Source organism: Dendrobates tinctorius, unplaced genomic scaffold, assembly GCF_039654945.1.
Source record: "Dendrobates tinctorius isolate UK_male_01 unplaced genomic scaffold, ASM3965494v1 ptg000203l, whole genome shotgun sequence".
Lineage (NCBI taxonomy): Eukaryota > Metazoa > Chordata > Amphibia > Anura > Dendrobatidae > Dendrobates > Dendrobates tinctorius.
Window position 1 is genome coordinate 1,732,923 of NW_027361870.1, and position 17,865 is coordinate 1,750,787.

Here is a 17,865-nt window from a genome sequence, read left to right on the forward strand (position 1 = left end):
TCCTTATTCAGTGCTCTAATCTATATTCTATATATTATTGTGAATGCCGTTTTATTTTGGGGCGGCATCCTTGTACACTCGGTGCTATACTGAATCTGATTTACGATATTCACTTTGAAATGTAGAAAATTCTGATTGTTAGCAATTCATATTTCCCCGTTTCCTGGGCTGAGAGCTTCCCTCTCCCTTTCTGTCCCTACACCTCCATGCTGAACACTGATTGCGCATGGTTTCCATGTGTTATGCTTCATATTCCCTGTGGGGGGCGCTGCAGGAGAATTGAACACTTGCTGCCTGATTAGTTATGTATCAGGTGAGGCTACTAACAAAAAGACATTGTGCAAATATACCATATATATTCATTTGTAGGGACCCTAATCTGTCTTGAACATGGTCCCGATGGGTGTTGTGGTGAGGAAAGACCTAACCTGCACGTGTTGAGAGCAGTGAAAGCTATCGCCGGTCACTTCCGGTGGTGGCTCATTTCACATGGTAACACAAGGATCCGGCGTTGGAATATGCCCGATCCTTCTCTGCAGCAGCCTAACCTTTCAAGAGAGAGTCCTAAAGTGTTTGTTTTTTTTGCCAATGAGGTTTTGTGAGGAGACCATGTAACTCGTGGCCTCTTTACTCCCCTGTTATGTTTCCATTGTTGCCAGCGTTTCTTATGCTAAATATTTTTTCTTCCAGGTGATGTTTGAGACTTACCAGTTTTCAGGAGTTTATGTTGCCATCCAGGCTGTTCTCACACTGTATGCACAAGGTGGGTACGGCGACTAAGATTACCATGTTTCCTGACTTATACCTGCTAATCTTATCTAAATATAACCACGGAGGTTGACCCACGTGATATTGCCCAAAATGCTCAGTGGGTAAACCCATCTTGTCATCATCAAGCACAGAGCTAGTAAACATGAAGCAGGACTAAAGGTGCCCATACACCATAGATACTGGTGTCTCCTTACATTGCACGCTCAGCCTCGGCGTGCATGGGGGGTTTTTATAGGGAAAATGAAGTAAGCTGCTGCCAAAACTCTTTTAATAGTGGCTTATGTCTCAGGAAGACAAAAGGAACCGTACATTAAAATTCAACATGCCAATCCTGTGAGGTTAGGGGAGGTATAAGAGGTAAAGTTTCTCCTTTTGAAGAGTGCTAAATTGGCGTTAGGAGACTTATTGGTTATGCAATGCTCCTCTGGTAATTTAAAGTCTTGTCATGACTTTGGATAAGAAGAAACTCCATTTGCAAGTGTTTAGAGGTGTTTGCTCCTCATCAGTGCAAATCAGGAGAACTAGCTTGGTTGGGTGAGAGGCTTTTGACTGTCTACGAGGCATCTCACACAGCCAAGCCAGCTCTTTTGCTTTGCACTGATGAGGCGCAAATGCCCCGAAACGCTTGGCTGCAAATGTAGTTTCTACTTATGCAATGCCAAGTGGCAGGGCTTGTTAAAGGGTTGATACTGACACTTAGGATTGTGGCCACCAATAGGTAGCGCCAGAGTTCCTGTCCTCTTCCTCTCTAAAAAGGCTATGTACATATCATTGGTCAGAAGAGCGGATGTACCCCACGCTTACATAGCAGATGGCTGGTCGAAATTTTCAAGTTCAGAGAACTCTTTTTCTCTCTGGAATAGTCGAGAGCAGCTGAGCTGTATCTGTATCTCCTATAGAGATGATGGGGGTTTAGGACGCTGCATCGGAGCACTAAGGTTCAGTTCACACCAGTGTCATAGCTTCCCAGCAAGTAGTGGAAATCTGTGGGTGAGGATGCCACTCTATGCCCACGCCATCTGTGGGAAAATCCTCCCCGTGTTCTTCTGACGAACACTCCGGTAAAGTGACCTAAAGGTGATCTGCGAGCATTGTTATCCTCCTTAGTTCTGTGCAGAAAACGAATGATGAAGCCGTTGAATTGTTGGCGTCCTGGCATTTTCACTTGTCACCAGTGCACACAGGAGCGTGACAATGTATAATTATGCCTCATCCCACGCAGTTAACTAGTCCTCGTCAAGAGCCGAGCACGCATGAAACCTATCCAGTTACTATGACAACAGCAATTTACTCCATTAGCCCGCGGAGGATGGATGTAGTCACAAAGCGGTCGGCACATATCACACTTTGTGGTCCTCCACCTTGTCGGATACTGCTCACCTCGCAGGATGAGCGCCTGCTGCAGACACAGCGACGGTAGACAGTCATGTGGTGTACCGATTGTCGGCAGGGTACCAACCACAAAAAAACTTGTGGCCCTCGGAACATAAAATGTAGTTTTCCCCCCTTGATTTAAAGTGTCATCTCCTCAAGATCCCTTTCCATGTGTCCGGTTAGACAACCTAGATGTTGTCTGTTGCTCCAGACTTTCTTGTAATAGCCACAAGAATAGACTTTCCTTTGAATGGAAGATGGTGCCTGGGTCAGACGGTCTGAACAATGCTGCGGTGACTCGAGCATTAGTCACCTGACTAATGTTCAACCATCTGCTGCGCCCCCTGTTGGGTCATCCGCACTGATCTCTCTCCTTTCTCTTCAGGTTTGCTGACTGGTGTCGTAGTGGATTCTGGTGATGGAGTCACTCATATCTGCCCGGTATATGAAGGCTTCTCTCTGCCTCACCTCACCAGAAGACTGGACATTGCCGGCAGGGATATCACCCGCTACCTGATAAAGGTAAAAGATATGGCTCTTAAGGCCTCTTTTACACTTCCGTTTTTTACAATCAGTCACAATCCGCCAGGTTTTGAAAAAAAAACGGATCCTCAAATTTTTTTTGAGGATCCGTTTTTTTCCCCATTGACTTGCATTAATGGCGGATTGTGACGGATTGCTGTCCGTTGCATCCGTTTTTTTTGAGGATCCGCCGAAAATTGCTGTCCGTCACCATCCTCAAAGATTTCAAAACGGAGCTTGTAACGTTTTTTTCTGTGGCGGATCCTCCAGACACTCACTTAACCCGAAATTCTTTCTGGGTGCCGGACAAAAAAAAAAAAACTCTCTTCTTCCCTCTCTCTCTTCTTCCCTCTCTCTCTTCTTCCCTCTCTCTCTTCTTCCCTCTCTCTCTTCTTCCCTCTCTCTCCTCTTCCCTCTCTCTCCTCTTCCCTCTCTCTCCTCTTCCCTCTCTCTCCTCTTCCCTCTCTCTCCTCTTCCCTCTCTCTCCTCTTCCCTCTCTCTCCTCTTCCCTCTCTCTCCTCTTCCCTCTCTCTCCTCTTCCCTCTCTCTCCTCTTCCCTCTCTCTCCTCTTCCCTCTCTCTCCTCTTCCCTCTCTCTCCTCTCCTCTTCCCTCTCTCTCCTCTCCTCTTCCCTCTCTCTCCTCTCCTCTTCCCTCTCTCTCCTCTCCTCTTCCCTCTCTCTCCTCTCCTCTTCCCTCTCTCTCCTCTCCTCTTCCCTCTCTCTCCTCTTCTCTTCCCTCTCTCTCCTCTTCTCTTCCCTCTCTCTCCTCTTCTCTTCCCGGCCAGCATTTCCTTTAAATTTCCGCATTTTCAGGATCCGTCTAAAAACGGATCCTGTGCCATCCGTTCACATCAGTTAACAACGGATCCGCTTGAATGACTTTTTGGCGGATTTGAACTGATGCAAAAAAACTGAAGTGTGAAAGAGGCCTTACCTAATCCTTTATTCTAGGAGCCAAACCGGATTGCTGGATAGAGTGACAACTCGACTCTTTAGAATTTGCCACGGGTGTTGGGTTGGGCACTGAATCGCCTTCATCCTGTTCTTCTTTAGAAATGCAGCCATGGCCTTGGATGTGTCATGTTGGAAAACTGCACATCTACTAAGAGCAGAGAGTGATGGCAGTATCTTCTTTCTATATAGAGCAGGACATCTGTGGAGTCATGATAACTTCAATGAAAATACAACTCCCCAGCACCAGCAGCTCATGCAGCCCCACATAAGAACACTGCTACCACCGTGTTTCACTGTAGGCACCATGTATGTAAAAGAATGAATTTAGAAATGGTTGCACATCTGTTGCATTTCCTAAAGAAGAACAAGGTGAAAGTGATTCAGTGACCAAGTGTCTCCAGATCTGAATCCAACCTTACACCTATGGGGTAGAGACAAGTTGTCATCCAGGCTCTAAAACAGGTTGCTCTTGAAGACTGTACATAGATGCTGCAATATGTCGCCAACTTGTTCATTCCAGTCCTAGAAGACTTTGTGCTTAAAAATCCTAGCTGTCATACCGAATACTGGATTTAGTAGTTTATGATGTGGGGTGTACTCATTTTTGCATTAAGTAATTTGAGTGAAAGTGAAGATTTTTTTTAATGAAAGTTATATCATTAACCTTTCATGTGTTAAAAAATGTTCTGTTAAACTCAGTCTTGTCAACATTAGAAGTGTTAAGTTTTTGTTTTAAGCAAATAACAAAATGCAAAGTTAATGAACAAAAAAAAAATCTCCATCAAATCCATATTGGATGTGACCACCCTTTGCCTTTAGTTCTTCTCGGTACACTTGTACTTGCAGTTTTTGAAAGAACTCGGCAGGGAGGTTGTTCCAAACATCTCGGATAACTAACCCCAGATCTTCTGTGGATTTCTCTTGTTTCAATAGATTTTTATATATTTTTCCAAAAAGTGAAAAAAGCATAAAAAAATAAAAAAACATTTTTTTAAACAATAAGAAGCTGTGCATGTGGCATATCACTTTTATCTTTTAAGTAAATCTTCTCTCAATATTTTACTATATTTTAAGACCTTTATTGTAATAGGAGAGATAGGCAGGGGAAGGGCAAGACGCACCATATCATCGCTTCCAGAACAGCGTATTATGAAGGGACGTTGCACCAAATATTGATTTCATTTAGATTTCTCTTTTGTTCATTCATTTTGCATTTTTGGAAACTTAGTAAAAAAAAAAGTTGGTTTATTTGTAACAGAGAAATCTAAAAAAAAAAAAAAATTCTATAAAATTAATTTTTTCCTTTTACCCCACTTAAACATTCCCCCCCCCCCCCCATTTTTTCAGTACATTTATATGGTAAAGTAAGTGGGTTTATTTACAGTTAGCTCCACTAAAAAAAAGCCGTCATGCGGCTGTATCGACAGGAAAATAAAAAATGTGTGTATCCCATGCTCCCATTCCCTGCATTACTATTGCATTCAGGGCAAAGGGGAAGCCATGTTTATTCTTATAAGCGGTTTCCCTTGAACAAAATACAATTTAGTTAATAGTTCTTGGAATATTAATTTCCTCAATTGGATGTTAAAAAAGAAATGAATAAATAAAAAATGTTCCTGTGCTGAGATAATCTTATGTGCCCCTTCTGTGTACTGTGTAATGGCTGTGTCTGACCGTACAGGATAATGGTCTGATCATACTATAGCTCCTGGGCAGGGGAGGAAGCAAAAGAGTATACAGACATGGGTCTCCTGTGCAGAGGAGGAAGCAAAAGAGAGTATACAAACATTACAGCACGGAATCACAGCTCCTGGGCGGGGGAGGAAGCTATAGAGTACACAGAGAAAAGGGGCTATGCAGAAAAAGTGGGTATACAGACCAGGTTCTTAAAAGTAGACAAATTGTTGTTAAAGCCTGGATGGCACCACTAGGGTGTCACTGCTTTTGGCCACTTGTTGCAGGAAATCGTCTACGTCTTTGTCATAACTTAAGCGCTTCCCCATGAGAAAATGTTGTGCGACCTTTGACCATCGCAAACAAGCCGACATGATCACAGCGTCTCCTAGAGGTTATATCATGTTATTTCCCGCAATGGTCATGGAGGGGGGTCGCTGAAACCTTAAATGATTAAATTGTAAATGTGGCCATGTGCTTCCTATATTTCTGAATAAATGTGTTCCCGACTTCATAATTTTTCCTTTATGGAAGCCACAAGATGTCTCTGGAGGAAAATGACTGTAACTCTGTAGCGCCACCTTGTGTCTACAGTTGAAACTTGCATTAGGATGAATGTAACACATGGAAGTAGATTATCACTGTTCTATTTTGTAGGTGGTATGTGGAGGCGAGGGGGAATATTTTAACCATTTTTTTTTCTTCGTAGTTTTAACAAAATTAATTTTGCTTTTCAGACAGCCACATCACAATACAAAAATACTTTTACTTTGTTTCATAGATGTACTAGGATCAGGCAGAGAAGGGAAAAATAGTAGTGTGGTAATTTAAGTCCAGGAGGTAAACCCGGCCTGTGTGTGTTTTGTTGCAGTTGCTTCTCCTGCGCGGATACGCATTCAATCACTCTGCAGATTTTGAGACCGTTCGCATGATCAAGGAAAAGCTCTGCTATGTCGGCTACAATATAGAGCAAGAGCAAAAACTAGCGTTGGAGACTACGGTGCTGGTGGAGTCCTACACAGTAAGTGATGGGCCGTCGTGCTGCCTATGTGCCATGTGCTTTTGTATGGTGGTTTGCGCGCTACAAAGAACTGGGCTTGTTAGTGACTGACTACTAATCAGCTATTCCTTGGTTGTGGACAGTGGGTGTATTGGGTGGGTATTCCTGACTTTGTTACACTATGCACTACGCTGCTATTGGACTGCAAAATACTGATAGATATCAAAGGACCGAATCTAAAAATGATTGCCATATCCAGGTAGATATCCCTCCATACTGTGCACCGGGTGTCCAGATTACACTGGGATATGCACTGCTCACAGTTAAAGATATTTGGCTTTTGGTAAAATTTAGGATGAGCCTAAAATGCAGTTCAGGTGAACTTAATGTAACTGACCCTAAACTTTTGAATGGACGACTGTTCCATGTTTCTGTACTTTCTGCATAACGTTCTGTTCTCTAAGGCTATGTGCACACACAGCGGATTCTGCTGCGGATTCGCAGCGGAATTGGCCTCTGCGGATCCGCAGCAGTTCTGCAGACAGTGTACAGTACCATGTAAGTCTATGGGATTTACAATCCGCAGTGCACATGCTGCGGTTTTTTCACTGCGGAAAAGCTGCAGTTTTGAATCCGCAGAAAGAATTGACATGTCAATTCTTTTCTGCGGATTCCGCTGCGGTTTGACACCTATACCATTTTCCAGGTGTCAAACCGCAGGGGAAAACCGCTGGCCGTTCCGCAGATAAACCGCATTTTACCTGCGGATTCGCACAGAAAAATCCGCTGGTGAATCCGCAGCGTGTGCACATAGCCTTAGAAGGAGCATAATGGCAAAATTCAGAACATGTGCTTGATCCATGAATCGGCCAATACATTACGGGACTCAATTGGAATTGGTATTAAACAGTCCTCAGAATGCTGTATACATTTTGACATCATGAGACCAAGGCAACACCTAACTCATTGTGAGGCTTCATGCGGGATGTTCTCAGACAGAAGTTTCCGCTGAGCTTAGAGGGTCACCGATTCTTCAGGATGCAACAGAGAAACAGGGAAGACTGGAAAGAGTCAAAGAAGGCAGAGAAGTGGACGTCCTTTTGCCACATCCCACACTGACCGCTTCACGGAACCAGATGACGAATGCAGATGTGTGACAGTCACAGAGGCACCCAAGTGTCATGTCAGACCATTTGAAACCGTTTACATCAGCATGGTGATCACTAATGAAAGTTGATTCACGTTGAGCAGAAATGATGGCCGCCAACGATGTTAACGTTAAGGAGAGCGCTATGCATCAGCTACTGTTGCCACCAGTGGTGTTAGTGTGCCTAATCAATACAGAACTGTCCTACACCTTGTCAATGGAACCGTGACAAGCCACTACTGTAATAATATAATTAATCGCGTCATTGTACCGCTGCACGAATAAACAGGTCTAATCTCATCATCATGAATGACAATGCTCCAACTCATTGACGCTGCATAATTGGGGAATGGCTGCTGGAGACTGGGGGTCTTGACATGGAGCTGTCTGCACTTTCTCAAGACCTGAATCCCATAGAAAACCTATGGGATCAGCTGTGCCTCCGTGTAGGCGCTTGTAACTCTGTACCCCAGTACCTCAATGGCCTGGAGGCTGCTCTTCAAGAAGTGGGATGCCATGCCTCAGCAGACAAGATCTCCACTTGTGAGCAGCAGGAGACGTCGTTGTCCGGTTGTAATTGATGCTCAAGACAAGATAGCACGTTATGGAGACGCTGACATTTTTTTGTTGGGGTATACCCATCACTGTTGGCTTTTGTTTCAATGTTTGATATAAGTATAAGGGAAATCACCACTGCATGCTTCTCCTTACTCATGATAAAATATCACTGTAGCGTGGACTTGTTACTATTTCCATAAATTTTGCCCGAATGTCACTACCAATGGCCACGGTTTTCAACTCCTTAAGAAACCGGATAAAGACTTGGCAAGTCTCGAAGTGGAAATCGCTTGGTATTACTTTTACGCTTCTATTTTCTTGTAGATCAAGTTTTATGTGATGTTGCTTGTAAAGTTGAAAAACCTTTTGTCATATCAGGAGTAGTCATTGATGGAGGTATGAGACCCTTCCCGAATGTCTAATCGGGTCAAAGATACTGGAAGCTGTGGAAATGTCCTGAGAGGCGGCACCTGTGCATCCGTACATCACACTTACACCATGTAACATACAGTCTAGAAGTCCATATGCCACAAATGAGCCATTTTTATATATATATTTTTTTTCCCCATGACCCTTTCAGTGGATACAGAGCCAAAAACCAGTAGTGTGCATGAGCCCTAATGCTGGGATTATTCTTCATTATTCCTATTGTAGCCATGGCATTTGTACTGATGTTATGGCTGAGTTCAGATGCGACAGATAACTACTGCAAAATCTGCATTGCACATGTAGTCTCTGATTCGGCAGGGATCTTATCCTTAGTTTTACAACAGGTAAAATCCTGTGTGGCCATGTAGTGCAAATCCTGATCATAGGACCCTCATGGCATGTGATGGATGATTGTCCTAGATGAAGATCTACAATAAATCTGCTCCAAAAGAGCATAAATAGGCAGTCGCCAAAAGTATTTTCTTTGCCTTGCATCCCTTGCGAACATGAACAGCGGCAGAGTATCTCGCACAGCAGGGTAACCCACTCCTGTCATTCCGTGTGTCCGCCATACTCTCCCGCCCTTGACATGGCGCAGTAGACAAGACGACAATCGTCGAGCGCCACTCTGTTCTCTGGAGTCCTTGTTTTTGAGCTGTAAAGGCAGCCATGTTTCTTTTTATCGCATAGCTTCCAGATGGCCGGGTTATTAAAGTTGGCGGAGAGCGCTTTGAAGCCCCAGAAGCTTTGTTCCAGCCTCACCTTATCAACGTAGAAGGGGTTGGCGTCGCGGAGTTGCTGTTCAACACCATCCAGGCAGCCGACATCGACACCCGGTGAGATTTTCTGTCCTTTGTACGCGCTGACGTTGGGTGCGCTGACGTGTAGGACATCAGACCCGTGTGCTGTAATACATCGTACACTGGCTGGTAACATAGGAGACTCTGATTTCTTTGCTTCCCTCTTTACGTCTTCTGATAATTCCCTTTCATTTACAGGCCAGAGTTTTATAAGCATATTGTGCTGTCCGGAGGCTCCACCATGTACCCGGGTCTGCCGTCCCGCCTGGAGAGGGAACTGAAGCAGCTCTACTTGGAGAGAGTCCTAAAGGGAGATGTTGAGAAATTATCGGTAAGGGTTCATCGCCTCTCCCTGCAAACTGTGCGTTGGGTTTGGAGTGAAGTAGGACCACGTTTTTTGCGACTTTTTAAAAAAAATCACACCCTGGGAATTGCTAAACTCAGCCCACGAAGCGGAAAGCAAAACAATACAATCGAGCACATCTAAAACGACTTCAAATAGGGACAAATAGCATAATTCTGTGCGTAAAAAAAAAAAAAAAGGCACAATGATGAATCGAAGCTGCATAATTTCTATTCTTGCAGTTTTCACAGCTATTAATGAGCCTCATAAGCCGACAAGACTTTTCAGCAGTCTCGCTATAATTTCTGGCAGAATTAGTGTTTACAGGAGATTACACAGGATCTGTCATTTATAATATGTAATGTTACAGCTCATCCCTACACGGTGATCTCGCCGCAGGTCATAGCGCAGACACACAACACTGTCCTATAGAAATCAGAGTGATTCCCTGAAACTAGGTCCATGTGGCTGCTGTAAAGCAGGTCTCAGAATACCTTCCATTTAAAGGGAATCTGTCATCAGTTTTCTGCCACCTAATCTGAGAGCAGCATAATGTAGGGGCAGAGACTCTGATTCCAGCTATGTCACTTACAGTGATTTTATGAAAACTGCAACAAGCAGCCCAGTTTTATCAGCAGGAGCAGTCCTTCATATTCACGTGCCCTGTAAAACCACTTCTCACCCACTGACGGCTTTTTGCCTATACGCAGTGTACACAGTAAGCTGCCAATCAGTGGTGAGGAGCGGGTTATACAGAGCTCACGAATATGCTTGACTCAGCATTCAGAGCACTGCTAGATCTGCAGCAGATAAAACTGGGATTTTATTAAAACTGCAGTAAGCAGCCCAGTAAATGACACATCACTGGAATCAGGTGATCTTCCCCCTATATCATGCTGCTCTCAGATGGGGTAGCAGTAATTTGGTGACACATTCCCTTTAAAGTTAAGCTAGAATGCGTTTATGTAGGTCCTGCTTGCTAGGTGGCTGAGCTCATTATAAAGGCACACAATAATCCTTGTCTGCATATTACTGGTCTGTATTTCCATATTCTTATCTGTGCTGATGACCTATTATATTTTACGTCACAAATATCTGCGTTTTTCTGACAAAGAATTGTAACTTGCGTCTTTTGATTGGAGGGTGGTCATGAGGATAATATCACTATGCTGCCACCAGAGGGCGCCTTCTTACCATGGCTTTCTGGCTCGGTGTACATTTGCTTGTAGATTTCTGTTTCTTTTTATGAAGCGGACGCCGCGCGCAGATCATAGTATAATGTGTGTTATCGGGGATTGTCCATTATACAGATTTTAGATCCGGATGCCTCCACGCTGAGGGTGACAACCGCGACCCTCCTCGTATTATCTCAGTAGGGAGAGAGCCATGGCTGCAGCCTAGCAATAGTCACTCCTCGTCCATGGGTCTACATGACAGCGAGGGTACAGTCTTGGGTGTTAGAGGTGGCCGCAACTGACCACAGCTGGAGGGGAAAGCGTTGACTGGATCCCGGTGGAGGTGACTTTTCCTTGTCTGGGGGTCTCAGAACAGTAGTGCACACAGCTGGGAGAGAGGGAAGCAGTATCCAGAGACAACCATTGACAACACCCAGGGAAGGAGCAGTGACTGGAGCCAGACAGCGACTTGTCTGGAGAATGGAAAAATACGGTATCATTCTAAATTAATTATTCCTCTGTGCTAAACGCGTACTAAGCAGAAAGACCATTGATTTTAACGGAAAACTGTAGTGCCTCGTTCATACTGTGGAGGCGCTGCAGGAGGTACATTGCTGACAGTCTTTAAACAGATCGTACGTTTGTCTTTTCCTCTCTGATGTGAAACCCTAAGCTCCTGTATATGGTGAGGCCATGACTGTTTGTGCCGGGGATGGCGGTCCCATGACAACGGCGCTCTATGAAGATGTCATAGAAGACTTTTTATCATGAGATCTCACACAAACAGAATTTTTTCAGGTTTTTCAGAAGTCCAGAGTTTGCGAACCGTCCCCCGTACCCAGTAAGGGCAGAGAACTGGGTTGACAATGCAAATCATAGAATCGTAGAATCTTAGCATTGGACGGGACCTCCGGGGTCATCATATCCAACCTCCTGCTCCAGGAGGCGCTAAACCGTCTCAGACAGATGTCTGTCCAACCTCTGTTTATTATTATTATTATTATTTACTGTTATAGCGCCATTTATTCCATAGCGCTTTACATGTAAGGAGGGGTATGCATAATAAAAACAAGTACAATAATCTTAAACAATACAAGTCATAACTGGTACAGGAGGAGAGAGGACCCTGCCCGTGAGGGCTCACAATCTACAAGGGATGGGTGATAATACAGTAGGCGAGGGTAGAGCTGGTCGTGCAGCGGTTTGGTCGATCGGTGGTTACTGCAGGTTGTAGGCTTGTCGGAAGAGGTGGGTCTTCAGGCTCTTTTTGAAGGTTTCGATGGTAGGTGAGAGTCTGATATGTTGTGGTAGAGAGTTCCAGAGTAGGGGGGATGCGCGAGAGAAATCTTGTATGCGATTGTGGGAAGAGGAGATAAGAGGGGAGTAGAGAAGGAGATCTTGTGAGGATCGGAGGTTGCGTGCGGGAAAGTACCGGGAGACGAGGTCACAGATGTATGGAGGAGACAGGTTGTGGATGGCTTTGTATGTCATGGTTAGGGTTTTGTAATGGAGTCTCTGGGCAATTGGGAGCCAGTGAAGGGATTGACAGAGGTGAGAAGCTGGGGAATAGCGGGGGGACAGGTGGATTAGTCAGGCAGCAGAGTTTAGAATAGATTGGAGGGGTGCGAGAGTGTTTGAGGGGAGGCCACAGAGCAGGAGGTTGCAGTAGACAAGGCGAGAGATGATGAGGGCATGGACTAGGGTTTTTGCAGATTCTTGGGTGAGGAATGAACGGATTTGTGAAATATTTTTGAGTTGAAGTCGGCAGGAAGTGGAAAGGGCTTGGATATGTGGTTTGAAGGAGAGATCAGCGTCAAGGATTACTCCGAGGCAGCGAGCTTGTGGGACTGGGGAGAGTGGGCAGTCATTTACTGTAATTGATAGGTTCGTAGGGGGGGGGGGGTGTCACGTGAGATGGGGGAAAGATGATGAATTCTGTTTTGTCCATGTTGAGTTTCAGAAATCTAGCGGAGAAGAAGGATGAAATAGTGGACAGACATTGAGGGATTCTGGTTAGTGGGGAGGTGATATCTGGTCCAGAGATGTAGATCTGTGTGTCATCAGCGTAGAGATGATACTGAAAGCCATGAGATTCTATGAGCTGTCCCAGGCCAAAGGTGTAAATAGAGAACAGCAGGGGCCCTAGGACTGAACCTTGTGGGACTCCGACAGATAGGGGGCGAGGTGAGGAGGTGGTGTGTGTGTGGGAGACGCTGAATGTCCGGTCTGTTGGGTATGATGAGATCCAGGATAGGGCCAAGTCTGTGATGCCGAGGGATGAGAGGGTCTGTAATAATAGGGAATGGTCCACTGTGTCAAACGCAGCCGACAGGTCCAGGAGGAGGAGGACAGAGTAGTGTCGCTTGCTCTTGGCGGTTAAGAGGTCATTGGTGACCTTAGTAAGGGCAGTTTCAGTGGAGTGGTGTGACCGGAAGCCAGATTGTAAGCGGTCGAAGAGGGAGAAAGAAGAGAGATGGGAGGACAGTTCAAGGTAGACGTGTTGTTCCAGGAGCTTGGAGGCGTAGGGGAGAAGTGATATAGGGCGATAGCTAGATACAGAGGATGGGTCAAGAGAGGGCTTTTTGAGGATAGGTGTGATGGAGGCATGTTTAAAGCTTGAGGGGAAAACACCAGTTGTTAGTGATAGGTTGAAGAGATGGGTTAGGGTTGGGATGAAGACTGTGGTGAGGTTTGGTATGAAGTGGGATGGGATCGGGTCGAGTGCACAGGTGGTGAGCTGTGATCTTGAGAGTAGAGTGGAGAGTCGATCTCCTGTAATGGTGGAGAAGTTGGTTTTGAAGGTGGACGGCTGGGAAGTCGGGAGGAAGGGCTCTGGGGGTTGTTGACCAAAACTGTCTCTGATGTTATCAATCTTCTGCTTGAAAAATGAGGCAAAGTCTTCAGCAGAGATGAGTGGGGAGGGAGGAGGTGCTGGGGGGCGGAAGAGAGAATTGAAGGTGTTGGATAACTGTTTAGGGTTGTGAGACAGGGAGGATATGAGAGATGAGAAGTAGGTTTGTTTAGCTGTGGCGAGTGTGGTCTTGAAAGTAGTGAGGGACTGTTTGAATGCGATGAAGTGCTCGTTGGAGTGGGATCTTTTCCATCTGCGCTCAGCAGCCCTGGAAGCCCGCCTCAGTTCTTTGGTCAGGCTGGTGTGCCAGGGCTGTCTGTTGATTTTGCGAGTTTTGGTATGTGTAAGTGGGGCAGCGGATTCCAAAGCTACAGCTATTGTGGTGTTATATAGAGCGGCAGCGTCATCCGCATTGTGTAAGGAACTTATATCTGTAAGAGGGAGGAGGGATTCAGAGAATGAGTGTAGGTCAAGGTGTTTAAGATTTCTGCGAGGGTGTGAAAGTTTGTGGGGTGGGAATTGTAGACATGGAGTGAAGAGGGAAGAGAAGGTTGTGGTCAGAGAGAGGAAGAGGTGAGTTACAGAGGTTAGATAGGGAGCAGAGGCGGGTGAAGATGAGGTCCAGTGTGTGGCCATCTTTGTGGGTGGCTGTAGAAGACCATTGAGTGAGGCCGAAGGAGGAAGTGAGAGATAGGAGTTTAGTGGCAGCTGAGAGGGAAGTGTCAGTGGGGATGTTGAAGTCGCCCATGATGATAGTAGGGATGTCCGCGGAAAGGAAATGAAGTAACCAGGTGGTGAAGTGGTCAAAGAAGGTGGTGGCTGGCCCTGGGGGGCGGTAGATGACAGCCAGTTGGAGGTTGGAGGGGGAGTAGATGCGCACAGAGTGCACCTCAAAGGAAGGGAGGGTAACAGAGGGTTGCAGTGGGATTGGGGTGAAGGAGCAGGTATCTGACAGGAGAAAACCAACTCCTCCGCCATGTTTGCTGCTGGGGCGGGGGGTGTGAGAAAGGTGGAAGCCGCCATACAAAAGTGCAGCAGGAGAGTCTGTGTCAGAAGGGGTGAGCCAGGTTTCGCTGATGGCGAGGAAGGAAAGTTTGGTAGTAACAAAAAGATCATGGATGTAGGAAAGCTTGTTGCAGACAGAGCGAGCGTTTGAAGACTTCCATTGTAGGAGAACTTGCCACCTCTCGTGGCAGCCGGTTCCACTCATTGATCACCCTTCTCTCGGACAAGAAGATGATGGAGAAATGTCTCCGTCATCTCCATTCTGTCAGTCTGTGGCAATCGGATTCCGCTCAGATGTCGTCCTATGATTTCCGTGGACTGATAGACTTGCGTGGCCAAATGCAATCCGAATATCAGATCAGACCCGGGCACGCAGCGATCTCCTTCCCTCTGACTGGCTCTGTCCGGGAAACAAAAGACAAATGAAATAAAATAATATAGATTGGATGTTTTGTCAGATCACACTCAGACCGAAAATATGATCATGTGCACGAGCCCTAATAGTAATACCTTTTATATTGACATTTTTTTAATTTATTTTTATTTTCTTGCAGAAATTCAAGATTCGCATTGAGGACCCTCCTCGTCGTAAGCACATGGTATTCCTGGGGGGCGCCGTGTTAGCAGACATCATGAAAGACAAAGACAACTTCTGGATGACCAGGCAGGAGTACCAGGAGAAGGGCGTGCGTGTGCTGGAGAAGCTCGGTGTGACTGTCCGATAAGCTCCGCTGCCTGTCCTGTTGCTTCTCTAAAGCTTTCCTTATATTTCCTTTATTGCCAATCTTTGAACTCATTCAGCTACATGACTTGGAAAAGCCTATCGACGTTAGCGGGCGGGGGGAGGGGGTATCCTTTTTTTTTTTTTATTATTCTTGTTTCCTGGGGGGGAGGGGGGAGCTTTGTTCCATATTTGTTAATGTGGCCCATGTAATGGCGCAAAGCTCTCACTACAGACCCGTCGGCTCGCGGTCTGCCCCCATGGGTAGGCTTTTTTTTTTTTTTCTCTCCACCTAGTATCCTGCTTTAAATCTGCTCTTTCTCTTCTGGTCTCTGGGTGATTTTTGTTTTTCCTCCGTACCGTACAGACTCCATGTAGCACGGCTACCTGCCTAGCTCGCTCCGCACCCCACACTGCCCTGCTCTCAGCAATATGATCATTTTTCCAGCTCGGCTGTGTTTCCTCTATTGACCCGCTCTATCATTTTGTTTTTCGTTTATTTTTTCTAATTTTTAAGTTTTGGGAATACTTATGGTACATTTCCAATATATGATATACCTTAAACTGGACGCAGCCCCCTTCCCCCCTTCTTTTACTCTGTGGCCTGAGAAGAAAGCACTTGTCCAGGTGATGAGGTCAGAGGACGCCGAGAGTCTCAATAATCATTCCCAGGAACACAATCGGTTACCAATGTGTATGTGATAATTTCTAAATATAGAGAACTGTATCTATAAAAGAGAACAAAACTACAAAAAAAATCTTTTTTTGTGTTTTTATTTATTTTTCTCTTTTTTTCCGTTTGCTTATCTTATTTGGTTTCCTTCTGGCGCCCATATTTCTTTAAGAAGCACAAAGACAAAAAATAAGTCAGTGCCAAGTGCAAAGTCGAAGACGTCGGGGGGCGCTCAGTGTTAGGCAATATATACACGATGCACGCGTCGTCTTTTACCTAATAACGTGGGAGTTTACATAAAGTGTTGCTAAATCGTAACTAGTGTTACACCTTTTCCGTAACGTTCCTGGAAATCGCATACAGTTTCCAGAATCTTTTGCATTTTGCCTGCCGTACCGTGTAGTTATTGAGCTGGATCTTGGCAAAGACATTTAGAGCACAGACATTGTCCCGAAAGGTCTGGTTTACTATATAAGCGATCCCTCTGTCGTTCCTCCTGGCAATGTATTGATAAATTGACAGTCGGGTGTTACCATTGCTCTGTAGGTCGTATGTAGTGATTGGGGGCATGGTAAGGCGTCATGCACTCAGTGGTTTTACAGCTTGGTACAACATCGGGGTAAGAGGGCAATAACAGATGGGCAGAGATATTGATTATAGGAAAGAATACCGGGCACATGCAGCTTCGCACAGGTAATGAGCACAAGTTTGCCGAGTATCGCGAGTGGTCGAGTCCCTGCGCCCGCAAGTATCACGGCTGCTAGACAGCCACAAAACATGCTGGGGTTGCCCATGTATGTCAGGCAATCACCACGTGTTTTATGGCTGTCTAATAACCGCAAAACATGCGAGCACGGGAACTCGAAAATGTCACTCGAGCACTCTTGATAATCAGTGCGTACCGGAACAAACTCAAATAACGAGCACTTGAGCTCATCACTAGTCACTGCATGAGGTCGAACACTCGGTTGTCAAGTTACTCATGGATTTCCAGGAAGAATTCCAGAGGATAACAGCAATGCAGAATTCCAAGAATAATGCTGTCATTTTAGGGGGAATACAAGTATCTAAAGAAGCCGGAATCCTAGAAGCCAGGAAAAATGGTAGAGCGACAAGCTAGTCCTTTACCGGTTCTGCACCCACCGGTCCTACCAGTACATGTGACTCTGCCACATACTTTCTATTGCTTCCATCTGTACTTTCCGCTGATTCCTTTTAGGCTTCCTATGCGCCCGTATCATCCCATGTTTCCATAATTCCTGGATACTTCTATGTAGTAAACCAGCGGCGGGAAATGAGATAAAGAAACGTTCCGTCAGTTCCCATTCTGCATTTCCAACTTTAAGACCATAATGCCTGAGTCCGCTTCTTGGTTAGAGAGGTTTTTTTTTGTTTTTTTCTGAATACATAATTATGTCATAAAATTTTAAGATAAATTTTTTAAGTAATTTGGAATAAATTGGTCCTTCTCTCTGAGCGACTTATCTGTTTATTTAAGGAAAATCAGGAACTTTCACATCTTGTTATCCAGTTTTGTGGGTTATGGCTGCTTCTGGCAGTTTGTGCAAATAATAAATTGTGAAATGGAGACTCCCGGGAGTATGTTATTATAAGAAAGTGTCACCACCATTGAGGGGAATGGGAGCGGAGCTGCGTTCTCAGCCACTACACAGCGCACTGATCTGTGGGAATGCCAGCTGTCCGACCCCCCCCCCCCCCCCAACTAGGGCCATAACAATGGACACCCCCGTTATAAAAACGGATAAGTCGCAACTGCTGGGATTGATGCGTAATGGTGAGTTCAGCAACCGTGTCTGATCATGGACACCTTTTGATATGGAAAAACATGATTTTTACATGTTGGTGGT

The 17,865-nt window shown here is 45.4% G+C and overlaps 1 protein-coding gene across 1 annotated transcript in view; it reads left to right on the top strand.

The window, feature by feature from the left end:
• Window positions 1-17,585, top strand: part of ACTR2 (actin related protein 2) — a 40,771-nt gene extending 23,186 nt beyond the window's left edge. The window contains exons 4-9 of the mRNA XM_073553778.1: window positions 691-763; window positions 2,531-2,667; window positions 6,167-6,316; window positions 9,120-9,265; window positions 9,428-9,560; window positions 15,158-17,585. Coding sequence (XP_073409879.1) covers window positions 691-763; window positions 2,531-2,667; window positions 6,167-6,316; window positions 9,120-9,265; window positions 9,428-9,560; window positions 15,158-15,328 — 810 coding nt within the window. The 3' untranslated portion in view covers window positions 15,329-17,585. The remainder of the gene's footprint in view (window positions 1-690; window positions 764-2,530; window positions 2,668-6,166; window positions 6,317-9,119; window positions 9,266-9,427; window positions 9,561-15,157) is intronic.
• The last annotated feature ends 280 nt before the right edge of the window (window positions 17,586-17,865 follow it).